Genomic DNA, 19,688 nt, shown 5'->3' on the forward strand with positions numbered 1-19,688 from the left:
AAATCTCTTTGCATTCAAGAAGTGTCTGGCACCCATTAATCTACCTTGCATTCCACCCACAATGCCTTGTAACCCACTATACACAGAAGGGTGTCAGGTGTCCCTAACTCTGGAGGTCACCTTTAGGCCTGGAGAGGCCCGGGACTTGGCTATGCGAGCAAGTGGGCCTCACCCTGTCTTATGCTTTTAAAGACTCAATTTCTGTATTTAATATACATCCTTAACTTCTTTGGGGCCACGCTATATCTGAATGATGGCTACAGTGTGGTTGCACATTTCTGGCAGGGCATCTATTGACGTCCACCCAGAACAGGGAACGCCCCTGGGGTGCGTTCTGTGATTACTGTGTCCTTCAGACACAGCTCATCACAGATCGGGGTAAAGAGCCAATCACAGTGGCTGATCACATATAAACAAATGCCGGTTATCAGCATTCCTTTCCTCAGTGTTGTCACTGTCTGAGGAAAGGAAAGCTGATAACTGGCTATCCTGTGACAAAGCACATTTACATTGATCACCGGAGCCACCAATCAGTGCTCACCAGTAATGCCTCATTGCCGCATATCAGCGAATAAGAAAAATAACTTGTTTGCAAAATTTTATAACAGAAATTAAGAAAAATGTTTATTTTTTTCTACGTTTGCTCTTTTTTCGTTTGTTTAGCAAAAAAAAAAAAAAAAAAACTAATGGTGATTAAATACCACCAAAAAGCTTATTAGGGGTTATTTATGAATGCTGAAGAGTGCAAAATCTGGTGCAATTCTGCATAGAAGCCAATCGGATTCCAGGTTTTATTGCCAAAGCTTAATTGAACAAGATGAAGTTATAAGCTGATTGGCTACTATGCACAGCTGCCCCAGATGCTGAGTGCTCCACTTTTAGTAAATCCCCCCTTCTCTGTCTCCAGTAAATGATACAAAATTGATTTTGGTACAGTTTTGCATGACAGCGCAATTGTTATTCAAAGTGCAACAGCATTGAAAGCTAAAAGTTCACCAGCTATGACCTTATTAGGCATAGCAATGTATTCTGTCTCAGCCAGTTGAAATCTGATCTAACCTTATCTCTTACCAGTACAAAATCTGTTGTCAAGCTATGCAATAAATGAGAACAATTTCTGCAACCAACCGGTGTTGGATGCAGGTGTGGCTGCGCCTTTAAGGGCACCTTTTTTTTATATAACAGACAGACTTTAACAATTATACACCTAAAGTATAGTCCCTTCAAAAAATGTAAATCATTGAGTGAAATCTGCCCCAGTTATGGAGGACCTTTGAAGAAGGAAGTCTTCCACTGCCTACAATATTATAATGTATTTCAATAGATTCACAGTATGTATGTGATATTCTGTTTGGGATTTTTGCTTACTTGTAGATAAACACCGGGACAATGAAATCAGCAGAGCGATCTTCATGCTCTGATTCCAAAATGTTTGTCAGTGTGTTCTCAAAGCCGGTGTCCCATGTAACCTCAGTGTCCAGTGGTAGAAAATTTCCTAGAATAAAAAGAGAAAATTAGAGGAGAGATTATTACAACATCTGGTACTGCAATTAAATGAGGCTGATTATAAATGAGCAGATGAGTCACCAAGATGAACAACAGTGAAAACGGGCCCATGCACATCTACGTTTGTGGTCCAGCATGATCTGCTGAAAACTGATGAATAGAGATTTTCACACAGGGCCTGGTATGGAATTTGGGGGGATCCCCACACTATTTTTTTTACATTTTGGTTCCCCTTAATATTCATATCAGACCCAAAGGGCCTGGTAATGGACTGGAGGGGAGTATTATCTATATTGTCGGGACCCTACAATTCATTACAGCTGCGATCAGTTTTAAATAACTTTTTTCCTTTTAGATATTTAATTTTGTGCAGGGACTGTTCTAAACACAGGAAAACTGCACCACTTTACATGCATCCTATAGACACCTGCCCCGCCCCCCCCCCCCCGTATGAAATGTAAAGGAATATTTAATTGTTATTGTTTCACTTTAAGCATTATTAAAATCACTGCTCCCGAAAAACTTTAGTTTTTAAAACTTTTTTTTTGCATCGATACATGTCCGTTGGGGCAGGACCCGGGTCCCCAAACACTTTTTATGACAATAACTTGCATATACGCCTTTAAAATTAGCACTTTTGTTTTTTCATGTTCGTGTCCCATAGACTTTAACAATGTTCGGGGGCTTTCGAATTTGCAACGAACATCACATAATGTTCGCTGTTCGGCGAACAGACGAACACCCGATGTTCGAGTCGAACGTAGGGACAGAGGAGACACTGCTTGGGGGGGGGGGGGGCAGAGGACACTACAGTGAAGGGGGGGAGGGATTGTGATGAGAAATGGATAGAGGGCACTGCTTTGGGGGATGGGGAGGCAGAGGACACTGCTTTCAGGGGGCAGAGGCCACTTTGTAAGGGGGTGGTAAGAGGACACTGCTATGGGGAGGTAGCGGACACTACAGGGGGGGTGATGTGAAGGGGTGCAGAGGACACTGCCTTGGGGGGGTAAACTACTGTGGGGGTTAGGGTACAGAGAACACTGCTATGGAGCGCAGAGGACACTACAGTGGGGGGGGGGGTGATGTGAAGGGTCAGAGGACATAACATTGGGGGGTACAGAACACTACATCTAAGTCTTTTTATTGGTAGCTTTTTTTTTTTAAGCGTGCCACCTATAACCCCCCCCCACCCACCATTCTCCCCTCCCCGGGGATCTTTGCTTTACTCCATGTTGTCCAGATAGATCTCAACCTCTGAAAGGTTGCCTACCCCCACTTATCTGTATTGTATTGCCTTAGGTCTGGTATGGATTTTAAAATGGCGTGTGGGGGTCCCCCCAAAGTCTATGCCAGACCCTTATCTGAGCAGGCAGCCCGGTCGGTCAGGAAAGGGGGTAGGGACGAGCGAGCACCCCCCCTCCTGAAACATACCAGGTCACATGCCCTAAACATGGGGGGTGGGTGCTATGGGGCGGGGGGCATCCTGTGGCCCCCCCACCCCAAAGAACCCTGGCCACTGGTTGTCGGAGTATGCGGGCAGGGGGCTTATCGTAATCTGGGAGCCTCCTTTAATAAGGGGCCCCCCAGATCCCGGCCCCCACCCTATGTGAATGAGTATGGGGTACATTGTACCCCTACCCATTCACCTGAAAAAAAAGTGTCAATTAAAAAAAACACACTACACAGGTTTTTAAAGTAATTTATTAGGCAGCTCTGGGGGTCTCTTCCGACTTCGAGGGTCTCTTCTGACTTCTTTGCTCTCTCTGGTCTCTTCTTCTCGCTCTCCGGTTCTTCTCCTGCTGTCCGGTGTCTTCTGCTGGGTCTCCTCCGCTATCTTCTGCTCTTTTGATTGCTTCTTTGCTAGCTCTTGCCCGGTTTTCTCCATTGTCCTCTTCCCTCTTCTCTTAAGGGGCAGGGTCACCAGATGACATCATCCGGTGACCCCGCCCCATGAGAAAATAAGTAATTGCGCACCGTGCACCTGGCATTATAGCGGGAGAGAGCGTCGTCAACATCAGAAGAAGAGCAGAGAGAAGAAGACGACGGAGAAGACCGTTAAAGAGCTAGCAAAAGAGCGAGCAAAAGAGCAGAAGAACAAGGAGGAGAGCCGGCAGAAGACACCGGACAGTGGGAGAAGTACCGGAGAGAGCGAAGAAGAGGCCGGAGAGAACGAAGAAGCCGGAAGAGACCCCCGAAGTCAGAAGAGACCCCCGGAGCTGTCTAATAAATTACTTAAAAAAAATATGTAGTGTGGTTTTTTTTATTGACACTTTTTTACAGGTGAATGGGTTAGGGGTATGATGTACCCCATACTCATTCACATAGGGTGGGGGGGCTGGGATCTGAGGGCTCCCTTATTAAAGGGGGCTCCCAAATTCCGATAAGCCCCCCTGCCCGCAGACCCCGACAACCAACGACCAGGGTTGTCAAGAAGAGGCCCTTGCTCTCATCAACATGGGGACAGAGTGCTTTGGGGTGGGGGGGCCGCAGGGCGTCCCCCTGTCCCAAAGCTCCCATCCCCATGTTGTGGGCATATGGCCTGATACAGTTCAGGATGGGGGGATGCTCGCTCGTCCCAACCCCATTTCCTGACGGGCCGCGCTGCATACTCGGATAAGGGTCTGGTATGGATGTCGGGGGGACCCTGTTAAGAGAAATTAAGTATTATACCTTTAAATGTCAGCTATGAATATACATAGAAATATAGCTTGATCTTCATTACGTTTAAAATGCTTAGAAATATGTTTTATATAACCCTATTATACCTCAATATGCTGAATAATCATATAACTATGAAAATGCTACATTAGCAGAAATTGAAAAACATAGCTCACAACAATGAAATGTTTAGAATCTCATGTACAGAACATCCTGAGTCAGGGTGTTGCCTCTAAAACGTACATTCCCTCCTTCCTGCTTCACATTGAAATAAAGGTTGCAATTATACAAGACATTACAAGCAGGAAGGGGGAAGGTTTAAGGGTGATAAAAAGGAGCATGTAATCCTATGACAGGCAGAAATAGATTTTTGAAGCCTGAACGTACATGTAACCATTTCTCTTGCATATGCAATAAATGTCTTAACTTGAATCGAGAAATGGTCTGAGAATACAGATTATTCTCCAACATTTTGGTCCTTTGAGCCGGAAGTCCAAATTCCTGGAAAGCACTAGCCAACAACCCAGTGAACCGATGACTATACGGCAATACTGTAAGTCCTCCGTCTCAAATTTGACGTTAACAGAGGCCGGCTCACTGAACTAGTGCCTCCCAGGCAGCGACTTACCGGACCAGCACAAGAGACTACCTCTCGGGGCAAGGTAAGATATTTTCACATATTATATTATGCCTTTAGGCCTAAATGTGATTAGAGATTTAATGAATTAAGGGATTTGATACATACATATAATATAAAGATTAATTGAATGCTTATCTCTTTCTATTCTATTTTGCTTTATCCAGGCTGAGGGAAAATAAGTAGATACGTCCGTAGTTTAATTACGTTTGTTATAGGAATATGGTCCCATTCTAATACCCGGGTGTAGATAAAGGAAATTTGTCGACAAAGGACCTAGGTCCTGACAGCCTTGTAAACTGCAGAAATTCCCGTGGGGGACACATAAATATTCCTATATCAAAAAAATGAACCCCTGTTGATACAAAGGTATGGCCTGATAGATTCCCAGGTAACAAATAGAGGACATTTGACGAGCCCTTCTGCTCAATCAGCCTCATATGTTGTGTAAAACCCTGTAGAAGGTATAAAAATTCCTTTTTGAATCAATAAATATTAATGTTTTGATAAAGTGTGGGAACAACAGTCGGGAGAAATAAAGTCTCTTTCTTGATCATACATCACGGGACACAGGAGCTTCATTACATAGTGGGTTATATAGGCACCTCTGGTGATTGGACACTGGTTAACCCCCAATTAAGGAGAATTCCTTCCCTATATAACCCCTCCCATATGGGAGGCACCTCAGTTTTTTCGCCAGTGTCTAAGGTGGTTGGTCACGTAAAACATGTGCTATGAAGAAAGCTCTGTGCAGGTCCCTGCAGGGGGTCTAAGGGCTATGATAACCGGATCCATATCTCGGGCCGATATTTTGACTCCCAAGATGATATGGTACCCGGGCCTCGTCATCCGAAGAAATGAGGTTTTGCCTGTAAGTCCTCTCCTATTGGAAGACTGGGCTCTGGGAAAACGAGGCTTAGTGTACTATTTACATAGTGGCACGAAAGTTTCTGGCAGAGTCTTTTACAAGGTCCAGGTAAGAGGTTCCTCTGAGAAGGAACCCAAAAAATCCTGAAGGTTGGCACAACTCTGCCCGCCGTAATGGGTGAAGGCTGGAATCTGTCTGTTTTCAGCAATTCCTGCGGCGAGGACAGGTAAGAGAAGTTAATCCTATATAAAACATATATTATGGATTTCTTCATTGAGTAGTTGTATGTCTTACCTAGTTTCCACCACTAGAGGGAGTAAGAGCAGCCTGATGCATACTTACATGCCTTTCAGATACACACGCTCAGTGAAGCCTGGTTTTTCCAGATGACTCACGTCTCCACTGCAGACTCTGCCACAATAGAGGTAAAAAGGAGGGGTCCCACGTAGTCTAGGGGTCCCGAGCACGCTGAGCGTGCTCCCATGCTAATGGAAGGGGGGTGTGGTTGCGAGCCGTGCACGTCGGAGTGCACGGCGCTTTACTGCGCAGGCGCCAAGTGGCAATTTTAAAAAGCCCAGAGCGCCAGGGGGCTGTAAGTGGAAGACACAGGAGCTGTGGGCAGTAAACATCCTAAGGGATTGGATCCAGGCAAACCTAAGACACCTACTCAGCATCCGGTTGTGCAGTTTAAGCATATATATTTATTGTGAGACTTGGAGCACAACAGTGATTGCACTTTTGTACTAGTACCTCTGCTTTGTAGCTTAGGACTATGTCTCCTCGTAAGAGGGTCTCAGGGGGAGGTAACAAGGGCACTGGTAAATCAGCGCCTAGGTCTAGGGGTTCTAAAAATGCCTGTAGATTACCATCCCCCCTGCAAGACTGGAGCCAGCCTCACAGGATGAGTCAGTGCCCCTGTCAGGTTTTGCAGCCTCTTCTACTGTCTCAGCCCCGGTATATGTCACTGAGGACTCCCTTAGGGCTACAGGTTTTGAAGGGAGAATCATGAATTTTATTTCAGCTTCCCTAAAAGATAGCAGAAAAAGGGGAAGATCCCCTCCCTCTGCTGAGATTCCTCTTTCAGATGACACCTCTGACAATGAGGAGAGATCCCTATCTTGGGACAGGGATCAAGAGCAGTCGAATGAGTCAGAGGAAGAGGAGAGAGTCCCTTCATCCCAGGCACTCAGAAAACAAGTTCAATATTATACTGAGTTGGTGCGTACCACATTCAGAATGCCCGCTGCTGAGGTCGCCACATCCTCTGTTTCTTCCCTGGGAGTCAGGAAAGCCCCACAGACTGCCTTTTCCTTTCCAATTCATCCCTTAATGGATAAATTGTTGTGTGAGGATTGCGGACATCCCGATAAACTGTTTGCTCCTCCTAAAAGGTTTTCTATGCTTTATCCTCTGGAGGAAAGTTTCACCAAGAAATGGGGGGCCCCATCTGTCGATGCGGCTGTTTCTTGTGTGAATAGAAACCTGACCTTTCCTTTGGATAATGCTCAGGTATTTAAGGATCCAACTGATAAGAAGCTGGAAACACTATTGAAAGCCTCCTTTTCCATGGCTGGCGCTGTAGTGCAACCTACAGTCGCAGCTCTGGGGTTGTGTCAGTTCCTCAAGGAACAAGTTAAGCAGATGCTTGACCTCCTTCCCAGTGAGGAAGTGGGGAATTATGCAGAAATACCTCAAATTCTGTGTTTTATGATTGATGCGATTTTGGATTCAACAAGCATCTCGTTTGTCTCTCCTGTTGGTACACATGCAAAGGGCCCTATGGCTAAAAAATTGGGCAGCTGAGCTATTATGTAAGAAGTATTTGATTGGGTTCCCGTTTAAGGGGGAACGCTTATTTGGAGAAGAATTAAACAGATTCGTCCAAAAAATTTCAGGGGGTAAATCTACTCTCCTTCCAATCAAAAAGAGCAAGCATCCATCATTTAGGCGTTCTCTTTCTCCCGGAGCATCAAGCTCTAAGCAGTGGCGATGACCTTCCCAACCTCCCTCTACAGGAAAGGCTCAAGGCCGGGCCCAGGGGCAGAAAAGACTTGGGGGCGAAAGCCTGGCAAGCAGAGCCCAAAAGCTTCCTTGTGAAGAGGCGCCCCCACTCGGCCGAATAGGGGGAAGGCTCCTGCAGTTTGCAGAAGCCTGGCGGGAAGAGATCCGGGACAAGTGGGTAACCTCCTCGGTATCTTTGGGCTACAAGCTAGAGTTTCAGGAGATTCCACCTTCTCGCTTCCTAAGGTCAAGGATCCCCAAGGTTCCAGTAAAGCAAAAACAGCTATTTCTGGCCTTAGATCACTTACTATCCCAGGGGGTGATAGTGGAAGTGGACCCAAAAGAACAGGGTTCAGGCTTTTACTCAAATCTCTTCACCGTTCCAAAGCCAATGGAGGTGTCAGACCTATCCTGGATCTGAAGGATCTGAACCTGTTTTTGCGCATCCGGTCTTTCCGAATGCAGTCAATACGCTCTGTGGTCTCCTCCCTGCAAGGGGGAGAGTTTATGGCATCGATAGATATCAAGGATGTATATCTTCATGTGCCAATTTTTTCCGCACACCAAAAGTATCTAAGGTTCGCGGTAGATCAGCGCCATTTTAAATTTGTGGCCTTGCCGTTTGGTCTCCCTAAGGCTCCTCGAGTCTTCACAAAGATTCTAGACCCTCTCTTGGCAAACCTAAGAGCTCAGGGTATAACTGTCATGGCTTATCTAGACGATTTACTTCTCATAGAGTAAACAGTAGCGCTCTTGAACCACAGTGTTACCAGAACGCTAGAACACCTGAAACGCCTAGGTTGGATTATAAACCTAGAAAAGTCGTCCCTACAGCCTGCTACCAGGTTGGAGTATCTGGGCATGGTCATCGACACCGCTCAGGGCGGGGTGTTTTTACCAAGGCCAAAAGCCATGGCTATAGGGGGTCTGGTGCGCCTAATTCTGGGCAGAAGATCTCCCCCCATTCGGTTGTGTATGAGACTGTTAGGGAAAATGGTCGCCTCCTTCGAGGCCGTTCCATTCGCCCAGTTTTACTCAAGGCCTCTGCAAAGATGCATCCTTGGAACAGGAAGCCCCAGGCCTTGGACCTTCCTATGTGTCTATCCCCAGGGACACGCAAGAGTCTCATTTGGTGGTTACAGACCAAGAATCTGCTGAAAGGCAAAACTTTTCTTCCTCTTCCATGGAAGATTATAACTACAGATGCCAGCCTGACAGGCTGGGGAGCAGTGTTGGAGGAGACGTGCTCGCAGGGGAAATGGTCTGCGATCGAGAAGCTATTGCCCATAAATGTTTTGGAGATCCGGGCAGTTTATATGGCTCTCATAAACTGGTCTTACAGACTACAGGGTCTCCCTATTCGAGTTCAGTCCGACAATGCCACAGCAGTGGCCTATATAAATCACCAGGGTGGCACCAGGAGTCTGGTTGCACAAAGAGAGGTGAATCGCATACTTGCTTGGGCAGAAAGGCATGTTCCATGCCTTTCTGCAGTCTTCATTCCAGGAGTGGAAAATTGGCAGGCGGACTTTCTGAGCCGCCAGCAGTTGTGCCCAGGAGAATGGGCTCTACACCCTGACATATTTGAGAACATATGTCGTAGGTAGGGCACTCCAGACGTAGATCTGTTTGCGTCCAGATTCAACAGAAAGCTGGACAAATTCGTGTCAAGGACAAGAGATGCACTTGCTCAGGGGTCAGATGCTCTGACAGTTTCCTGGGATCAGTACAATCTAATTTATGCCTTCCCACCGTACCCACTTCTGTCACGGTTCCAGGGAAGAGTCAAGAGGGAAACAAAGTCGGTTCTTTTGGTAGCCCCGGCTTGGCCCAGGCATCCTTGGTACGCAGAGATCATGAAGTTGGCAGTAGGCAGGCCGTGGATCCTCCCTCTCCGGCCAGATCTACTCTTGAAGGGTCCAATTTACCATCCTGCTTTACACAGTCTGAGTTTAACGGTTTGGCTGCTGAGACCCACATTCTGAGAGATCGTGGGCTTTCGGGGCCAGTCCTTTCTACTCTGGTCAATGCCAGAAAGCCGGCCTCCAGGCTTATTTACTACAAAATCTGGAAGGCATATGTTTCCTGGTGTGAACCCATGGGATGGAATCCTAGAAAGTATGTCACTAGCAGGATCTTGGCTTTCCTCCAGTCAGGCCTAGAAATTAATTTGGCTGTAAGCACTATCAAGGTGCAGATTTCAGCCTTCTCAGTGTTTTTCCAGAAGCCACTTGCATCACATTCCCTTATGTGGGCTTTCATCCAGGGGGCTATGCGATTAAGGCCGCCAGTCAGACCTCCGGTATGCCCATGGGATCTGAATTTGGTTCTCTCGGCATTGCAGGGGCAACCATTTGAACCTTTGCATCAGGCTTCACTAGTTTTTTTGACTAAAAAATTGGTTTTCTTGATAGCCATATCCTCGGCTAGAAGAGTGTCAGAACTAGCAGCTCTCTCCAGCAAGGAACATTATCTAATTATTCATAAGGACCGGGTAGTAATGCGTCCCAACAGGTCCTTTCTGCCTAAGGTGGTTTCAGGATTCCATTTGAATCAAGATGTAATCCTACCATCCTTTTTTCCGGACCCACAGTCCGCAGAAGAAGAATCTTTGCACACTTTAGATGTGGTAAGGGCAATCAGTATCTATCTTCAGGCAACTGCTCAGATAAGAAAAACTGATTGCTTATTTATTTTGCCGGAAGGCCCTAGGAAGGGCCAGGCGGCATCGAAATCCACTCTCTCAAGGTGGATTAGGCAGGTTATTTTTCAGGCCTATAGTGGGGGGAAGATCCCTTCTTTTCAAGTGAAAGCGCACTCAACGAGGGCTTTAAGTGCTTCTTGGGCAGTGCATCACCAGGCCTCCCTGGCTCAGATCTGTAAGGCTGCAACTTGGTCATCAGTCCACACATTCACCAGATTTTATCAGGTGGATGTCAGAGGCAAGAGGATATCGCCTTTGGGCGCAGTGTACTGCAGGTTGCAGTTTGGGTCCTCTGGTCCTTGGCGGTCTATAATTCTGATCTGTGTCTCCCTCCCCTCAAACTGAGCATTGCTTTGGGACATCTCACTATGTAATGAAGCTCCTGTGTCCCGTGATGTATGATCAAGAAAATAGGATTTTTATATACAGCTTACCTGTAAAATCCTTTTCTTGAGAGTACATCACGGGACACAGGGCTCCCGCCCCGTTGGGTTTTACGTGGTTTCTTATTGCTTTGCTACACAACTGAGGTGCCTCCCATATGGGAGGAGTTATATAGGGGAGGAATTCTCCTTAATTGGGAGTTAACCAGTGTCCAATCACCAGAGGTGCCTATATAACCCACTATGTAATGAAGCTCCTGTGTCCCGTAATGTACTTTCAAGAAAAGGATTTTACAGGTAAGCTGTATATAAAAATCCTATTTTTGTCATTCTGTTCATGCTCCCTACAGTTTACTGAAATGTTAATGTTTTGATAAGGAGTGAAGTGAACAGTCAGGTGAAAATAAGTTCGCTTGTAATTCTGTTCTGCTCCCTACAAATGAATGAAACATTAAGTAAGAAGAGAAGACACCAGTATTTTAGCAGGACACAAGATCAATAATCTAGAAGTGATATGTCACAGCTAGAAAGTTTGTGAGCAGCTGCAAAAGTGATAAGATACTGTGTGCATCTATTGTGTCAGTGTGAGAAGACCCTACAAAAAAACTCAGTGTACACGTTAAAATGGGTGTGATCCATGGAAAATCTGATAGTTTGAATGATAATGCAAAGTATATGTGTAGCCCAGACAAAGAGAATGTGAAACTCTTTAAGATATGGAAAACAAAGTATGATTTTGATGCATTTTTAAATAAGGATTGTTGTGTAATACTTTGTAGTGTAGAAAGCTTACAAATTGTGCCGGCATATGCATGTGTGTATGTGTGTATGTATGTGTGTATGTATATATATATATATTATGTATATATGTATGTATGTGTGTGTGTCTATATATATTTATATATATGTGTATGTACAGTATATGTATGTGTGTGTGTGTATGTATATATATATATATATATATATATATATATATATATATATATATATATATATATATAATATATATAAAAAAAGAAATATAAAATAAAATAAGGAAACAGAAGAAATGAGGTCTTCCCCATGCAAAGAAATGGCTTGAGGAGGCTAATTGTAGGTTAAAATCATTATAAGATGTTTTTAGACAAAGAGGAGGACAATAATATGACCGTCCTCAGCAAGTATTGACTAAACAAAAACGCAACAAACCAAATGTACCCGACAGCCCTACACACCCTTTAGAGGACACCCCAACCCCTATGACAGTCGCTGCTCCCTCTCTGACTTCACCACCCGCTCCCAATTCCCTATACCCTATTGCAGACCTGCAGTCTCCACCACCATATGGGACAGAGATAAGCCACCCCACTGACACCCCTTACGGCCAAGGTCAATACCAAGGTCAACATAGCTCAATTCAGGGATGGTATCATGGGAATGGTTGCTAGCTGTCAGGAAAGGTTCCACCCACTGATGACACTGTCTGACAATTGGCGTGCAGTACTGTGGTCCACCAGCAGGTGTCTCCTGGCAGTCTGGAACTGCCTAGGGAGCCTTCCCCTGTTAATAGTATTGGCGTCTGTTAATAGTACTGGCGTCCACCAGCAGGTGGTTCATGGCAGTGTGGGGCCGACATCATTTCCTGCAATTAGGCGTCACCTGAGTAATTACAGGAGGTGTGTATAAGTACCCGGCAGACACACTGATGCCTTGCCTTGGTATCATCGTCCTTGCACCCTGAACCTGTGAACCTGTTCATTTCCTGAACCCTGGACCCTGAGCCTTGTACCTGATCCGTCCCTCCTGTGACCCATCCATCCTCTCCTTGTCCTGTTTGTCTTCCATCCCCAGCTGCTGACCCCCTGTTGTCGACCCTGGCCTGGCCCTGTTTATGATTCTGGTATTCCCCTTTACTTGTATATATTTGTCTGTTACTATTTGTGGGTTTCTGTTGGTGGTTGTTTGGTTGCAAATTATAGTATATTGGAGGCGGTTGTATTTATTCACTTATCTTAATAAATTATATATTTTCACCTTATCTGCGTTTGTTCCTTTGTTGCTGTCCACACAGCTCTGGTCACATCAGATACGTGACACTAGCTATCATCTCAATGGGAGGGAAATAGAGCAGGTCACCAGACAGGTCTTGGAACCTGACTGGCATCATGTAGTTGGAGATTGGAGTGGACTAAACAACCAGGGAGGGGTGTTGCCTCAGGATGATGTAGCACTCAAAAAAACATGAGAAATGCTCTTATAGCAAGGATAGAGAATAGATGGATACGTCAAGCTGACTGGTCCTTTATAAATCAGTGTATATCGGGAGAAGAGGAAAAAGTGAATTATTTAATTGTTAGGATGAGGGAGATTTTCAATAATCACTCTGGAATAGAAGTCCCAGAAAATCAAGTGAACGATAGCCCATATGAGCAACAGCTAAAGAATGCAATCTTGAAGGGGCTGCTTGCACCTGTATCAAGTTTTGTTACCAAACACATGATTAACCATAGGATCTGCAGACCCTAGGAACTGATCGAGTATGTGAGGCATGCTGAGGGGCACTTCCAATCAAAAAAGAAAGTAAAGAAAGGGAAGGTGTTTATGATAGGTGAAGGTAATAATGTGTATGTGGTTGAGAATCAGAACAGAAGATTGGGAAACACATTCAAGATTATGAGGGGGGAGTATTTCCTGTATGGTAAAAGTGTGTCTGCAGAGAGAGAAGCAGAAGGAAAGGATGAGAAAGAATCTGAAATTTTGGATGTGTGTAATGTTGAAAATTGTTTGCATGCCAGAAATAACCTTGGTTGTGAAGGGTAGTTGGGCAACATTTCTTTGTGATACTTGGGCTTGTAAGACCCAGATACACCCGCTGGATATGCCCCCAGGAGTAAAGAAAAAAGGTGTAGTATATGTAAAATCTGCAAATGGGTTCATGCACCAGGAGGCGGTGTCTGAAGGCCTTACTGTGGAAGATCCACAGACAGGTAAAAAGGCTCAGTGTAAAATTGTAATTTCTTTTTTTTAAATATATTTTATTCTGGTAAAAGCTCAAAAATACAGACGAACAGATATTGCCAACAACAGGTTGAATACAAAATCAGTGAAGTTAATAGAGTGCACATCTTATGGAAACATATAGAAATTCACAGGACCAGGTCTGTTTGGGAAATGGAACCGACTAGGTGCTCTTCCGGTGGATAAGCAGACTACGTGCTATCAGGTGTGGTCCATAGCATATTACTCTGAAAGAAATTACCCCCAGGTCTACGAGAGGATCAGTTGGAGGGAGGGTCAAGGGGCTAATAATATAGTATGGTGGGTCAACCCTCGTGAGAACAAGGGGCTAGCGCGTGTATTGGGACATTGCAGGGGAGACCCCAGTGGGGGTCCACCTAGGATGGGGAGGGCTACGTGTTGTTGGGGGAGTGTGGCATTTACGAGAGCTAACATGTGTGAAACGTCTGTTTTGGGATGGTCGGGTACCAGACTAGGATGGGGGGAGGGAACAGGGAGGGGAAGGGAAAAAAAAAAAAGGGGGGGGAGGGAGGTATGAAGGGATCGTGTCAGGGGGGAGGAGGGGTCCCCCTTTCCTATGACCCCCCCCGAAGCAGAGCAGTAGATATGTATCTTAAGTTCCTACTCTTCTCTCGGTTTTTGTAACGAAAAGATCTAAATTTGAAAGTAGATTAGGCCTCGTAGGGTAAAAGCAGCAAATCTATGGATCTGAGGCCTTCATTTGAATGCCTCTGCGTAGGTTGTGGTGGTCTGGAAGTGTTTCCAACAGGCCCATTTCGTGCTAAATTTCGAGAGGGTGTCCTTGGAAATATGAATCAGCTCTTCCATTTCGGCCGTTTTGTTAATTCTGATGAACCATTCTTTAATGGAGGGGACTCTGGGCGACCCCCAGTGAATTGGGATACACTGTTTTGCCGCGTTGAGCATATGCATCGCCAGGGAGCCATGGTAGACTAGTCTAGATAAGGGCGAAAGGTGGAGAAGGCATTGGGACGGTGAGGGTTCAATGTTATAGGTGGTAATTTGGGAGGTGATTCTACATACTTCTCTCCAGTAGTCCTGAAGGAGGGTACAGGACCACCAAATATGCAGTGGCATACCCTTGTCCAGGAGGCACCTCCAGCAAATGTCGGTGGCATTAGGGGCGAATTTATGTATAAGTGAGGGGGTGCGATACCACCTCGATTGGACCTTATAATTATTCTCCTGAGTGCTAACATTGGAGGAGCCTCTGTGGATAGTCTGGAAAATGGAGCTCCATTGTTCGTCGGATATTGACAGGGAGAGATCTTCTTCCCAGCGTTTGCAAGCTAAAGTGGATCCGGGGTGTTCTCCATCCCATAGCATGTTGTGGGTGAGGGCTATTACGTGCCTCTGGGGGGTAGCTTGGGTGCAAAGCTTCTCAAAAGGAGATAGTGATCTGGAGCATTGGGAGTCTCTATTTAAAGATTGCAGATAATATGCAATTAAAAGGTAAGTCCAAGGGGGAATAGGTGGTCTAGCCACGGTGCTGGCAAGGGTCGGGGCGGAGATGAGTCTGCCTCTGTTGTACATATGGTAGGCGTGTAAACTGTCTTGTGGCCAGTGAGCCGATAAAAAGTCGGGAGACAAGCCGGGTGGGAAGTCTGGGTTACACTTGATCGGAGTTAGGGGCCCGGGGATCGACGAGATTTTCGTACAGGAGCAAATTTGTTGAAAGCATTTCAGAGTGGGATGTAGAAGGGGGTGTAGAGCGGCGGAAGCGGAGATGTGGGCAGATCATATCCAGGGTAGTGAGGCGAGTGGTATAGATGAAAAAGATGCTTCCAACGGAACCCATTCTTTACAGGGGTCCTGGACATTCCAGTCCACAATCCTGGTGAACCGCTCTGTAGTAGTTAAGTATATCTGGGAAGCCTAGGCCTCCCAGATGTTTTGGTCTTAAGTGAGATTCTAGGTTTCCGGTTTCCCCATACAAACCTGGAGCAGATGCTGTTATAGGTTGCGAAAAAAGATTGGGGGACTTGTATGGGTAAGGTTTGGAGGATATATAATAAGCGGGGTAGAATGTTCATCTTGAGAACCGCGATCCTGCCAAACCAAGATAGAATCTGTTTGTTCCATCTCTCCAGGTCCGTCGTCAATTTATGCAAGATGGGGAGATGATTTTTCATATATAGGTCATTTAGCTTCCGCGGGATTTGGGTGCCTAAGTAAGTAATAGAATCAGGTTTCCAGCGTATCTGGAAATTTGATTCACAATGTGTCTGGAGTGTTTCTGGAAGGGAGATATTAAGGGCATACGACTTGGAGAAGTTTATCTTAAGATTAGAAATAGCCTTAAATTTTTGGAACTCTGAGAGGACGATTGGGATGGTGGTGATGGGTTCCGTGAGATACATTAAAATGTCATCGGCAAACGCCACGTATTTGAACTCTTTTAGTGGGGTGTGGACGCCCTTGATGTCACTATTTAAGGTAAGAGTCTGGAGGAGAGGTTCTAGCGTAAGGATAAATAGGATCGGGGAGAGGGGGCATCCCTGCCTTGTTCCATTTCAGATGGAGAAGGCGTTTGACAGAGTGCCGTTGACTCGTACCCGTGCTGTCGGTGTGGAGTAGAGGGACATGATCATATTGGTCATGTGAGGGCCGAGTCCTAGGGTGGTGAGAACTGCTTCCATATAGTCCCAGGCCACTCTGTCAAACGCCTTCTCCGCATCCAGGGACAGGAAGAAGCCTTTCTGTTTAGATTGCGTGATCAGATGGTGAATATTGATGGATTTCAGGATGTTATCCCTTGCCTCCCGTCGGGGACGAAACCTACCTGATCGGGGGATATAAGGGTCGGGAGAAACGGGAGGAATCTATTGGCGAGAATTTTTGCGAATATTTTCACATCCACATTTATTAGGGAGATCGGCCTATAGCTACTAGTGAGTGTGGGATCCTTATCTGGCTTGGGTATAACAGTAATGTGGGCTTCTAAAATACCGCCGGGGAGGGATTTCAAGGTGGGAGTGGAATTGAAGGCCATCAGAAAGGGTGTTTGAAGCGTCTCCGCGAATAATTTATAATATGCTGAGGTTAGCCCATCGGGGCCAGGGCTCTTTCCAGGTTTCAGTTGTTTTACGGCTTGTGACCATTCCGCTGAAGAGATAGGGGCTTCCAGGGATTGGAGGGAGTCCGAGGGGATAGTCTTAAGAGGGAGTTTAGAGAGATACGTCTGGATGTCACAAAGTCGTTTGTGGGGGTCTGGAGGTTGTGGGTTCGAGAGGTTGAGGTTGTAAAGGGAGGTGTAATAACGTTCAAATTCCTGGGCCATATCTGTATTGGTCTCAAGGACCGAACCCGTGGGAGAGTGTATACGATGAATTGTTCGTTTAGCTGTTTTAGTTCTCAGGGCTTGGGCCAGAAGGTGGCCTGACTTGTTCCCATGCTTGTAGAAGAGCTTTTGGGATAGGGCGAATCTCTTTCTCGTCTGGTATCCTAAGATATCTTGGATCTGGGTGCGGACGCTCGTAAGTTCATCATGAGTATCCAACGCAAGAGTTCTCTTGTGTTGGGTTTCAAGGGACCTAAGCTTTGAAAATAGTCCTGTTAGCATGGCAGCTCTTTCTTTTTTGAGGGCAACGGTCAGGGAGATAATCTTTCCTCTTATAACACATTTATGTGCCTCCCATTGAGTGAGGGGGGAGACATCTGGTGTATCATTTTCTAAGAAGTAGCGGGTTAAACAGTCCCTAATTTCGTTTGCTCTGAGTTCGTCTGCAAGAATTCTTGCATCCAACCTCCAGATGTTGGTCCGGTCAAGTTTTTCAGGGAAAGTGAATAGGGCTGTGATGGGGATGGTGGTCTGAGATCGTCATAGGTTCAACTGAGGCCTTGGTCAGGTTGTGTAAGTTCTGTTGGGAAACCATGAGGTAGTCAATGCGGGAATACCTATTGTGCGGGATGGAGAAAAAGGTGAAATCTTTGTCTTTGGGATAAAGTGATCACCATGTGTCGTGGAGTAGAAGTTCCTGGAGACTTTTCTTGATTTGTTTGATGGCACGGAATGTCAGGCTGGAGGACCCTGAGGAGGTGTCCATTAAGGGATCCAAGGGGGCGTTAAAATCGCCACCGAGGATCAGCATTCCTTCCATGAAAGAGTGCATTTTGTGCACTACTTTCCGGAAGAAAGGTACTTGGGAATATTGGGGCTATATATATTAGCGAAGGTGAACATTCTACTTTTATATGTTCCTTTGATGAAAAGGAATCTCCCTTCATCATCTGCTAGGGTACCCGAAAGTTGAAGGTCAAAGTGCTTGGAGAGGAGTATGGAAACACCTTTGCATTTAGCAGATGGACATGTAGCGTGAAATTCTACCGGGAAGGCATGGTTGGACAGTTTGGGGGTAGATTTAGCACTGAAATGGGTTTCTTGAAGGATGACCACATCCGCCTTAAGTTTTCGCATTAGCGACAGCGTTTGGTGGCGCTTCTCTGGAGTGTTTAGGCCTTTGGCATTGAGGGAGACAAGCTGCAGTGACAAGTTTTTCGAGTTCTGTAGTGGCGGTAACATTGTGAGAGAGGTAAGATTAGCTAAAGAGCTTCCGGGAGGGGGGCCCTAGGGGAGGGGGAGAGAGAGAAAGAGAGAGAGAAAAAAAAGAAAAAAAAGGGGAGGAGGGGGGGACAGGAGAGGGAGGGGGGGTGTTAGGAGGAGAGTGGGACCGGTGGAAGGGTTGTACCTGTCAACCCCTCGGAATACCGAGAGAGGCACCGGTCGGGTCAACTCTGACTACCAGCGTCCGTTGTTTGGGGGTGGCGGGCGAGGTCACACGAGACGTGGGAGATCTCCGTCACGAAGAGACCTAAGGAAGCAGAAGATCGGCAGTTGATCAAGGCAATGAATGAATGGGGGACCAGGAATCATCAGTAGAGTAGCCACGATGGAAGATCTATGGGGGAGAGAGAGGACGAATGAATTTGAATGTGCCATAGCTGGTCAGCGAAACCTGATGGTTAGGGGCAAGGAATGAGGTGTCACGTGCCTAGTGGTGAGCCCAGAATGCAGAAGGAGACCTCTCTTGCGTCCCCGACTCACGGCCCCTGATGATGGTGACAGGAGGCACGGGAGTCAGAGGTAGCACGAGTGCCTGGCAGGATCTACAGCCGGTGGATGGATCTGGCGGACTTCAGGAACTGTAGCTGGACAAGCAGGCCCCAGTGACAGCAGACGGGAACCAGTAGACAGCAGGCGACCAACAGGAACAGGCAGATCACTCAGGGGCAGGCACACAGAAGAGTCAGGCAAGCCGGGTCAAACCAGACAGTCAGTACAGGAACAGATGCAGCAGGCAGAGGCAGGAACGTGGAACAAGCCGGTCGATAACGGATAAGCACGGATGAACCAGAGGATGAGACAGGTGCAGAGTCGTAGACAAGCCGGAGGTCAGAGGCAGGCAGAAGGCAGGGAAGGTCGCAGGTCAGGCCGGGTCAACACACAAACAGATCAGATTCAGGTAATAGTCTCAGGAACGCTGTAGATCAAGCAGCAAGATCAGAAGGGAGAACTGGGTTTAAATAGCCCTCCTGGCGCCGGTAACCGTGCGCGCGCGAAAGTGCGCGCACCCGCGCGACCACGCGCAACCGGGCGACCGCAAACATGCGCACCGGGAACCCGCAGGCGCGCACAGACAGGTGACGGACCACTGTCCCCAGCCAGCCTTTCCTGACATGAGGTCTGGGGCCAGTGAGGAGGTAGGTGGGGATGGCAGATGGGAGCAATAGTTCAAGGGAACCCGAAAAGGTAGGGTCAAGGGCTCGAGGGGGACGTGCTGGAAGGTTGACCATAAATTGGCAGTTGAAAGGGTGGAATGGAGTAGACCTGTCTAGTTGTGTTTCGGGGGGAATGCTAGAGTGGGGTACAATATAGGTGTGCAGATATAGCTTCCGGTAGGTAAGGATCAAAAT

The 19,688-nt window shown here is 46.6% G+C and overlaps 2 protein-coding genes across 2 annotated transcripts in view; one reads left to right on the top strand and one right to left on the bottom strand.

Annotated features, from left to right (window-relative positions):
- LOC143923384 (uncharacterized) overlaps positions 1–19,688 on the top strand; it is a 931,140-nt gene that overhangs the window by 695,890 nt on the left and 215,562 nt on the right. The window lies entirely within an intron of this gene.
- Positions 1–19,688, bottom strand: part of LOC143923383 (uncharacterized) — a 167,922-nt gene that overhangs the window by 107,266 nt on the left and 40,968 nt on the right. The window contains exon 2 of the mRNA XM_077447005.1: positions 1,369–1,495. Within this exon, the coding sequence (XP_077303131.1) occupies positions 1,369–1,495 (127 nt within the window). The remainder of the gene's footprint in view (positions 1–1,368; positions 1,496–19,688) is intronic.

The sequence above is a fragment of the Lithobates pipiens genome, unplaced genomic scaffold, assembly GCF_037356315.1.
Source record: "Lithobates pipiens isolate NorthernLeopardFrog02 unplaced genomic scaffold, aLitPip1_a1.2 Scaffold_22, whole genome shotgun sequence".
Lineage (NCBI taxonomy): Eukaryota > Metazoa > Chordata > Amphibia > Anura > Ranidae > Lithobates > Lithobates pipiens.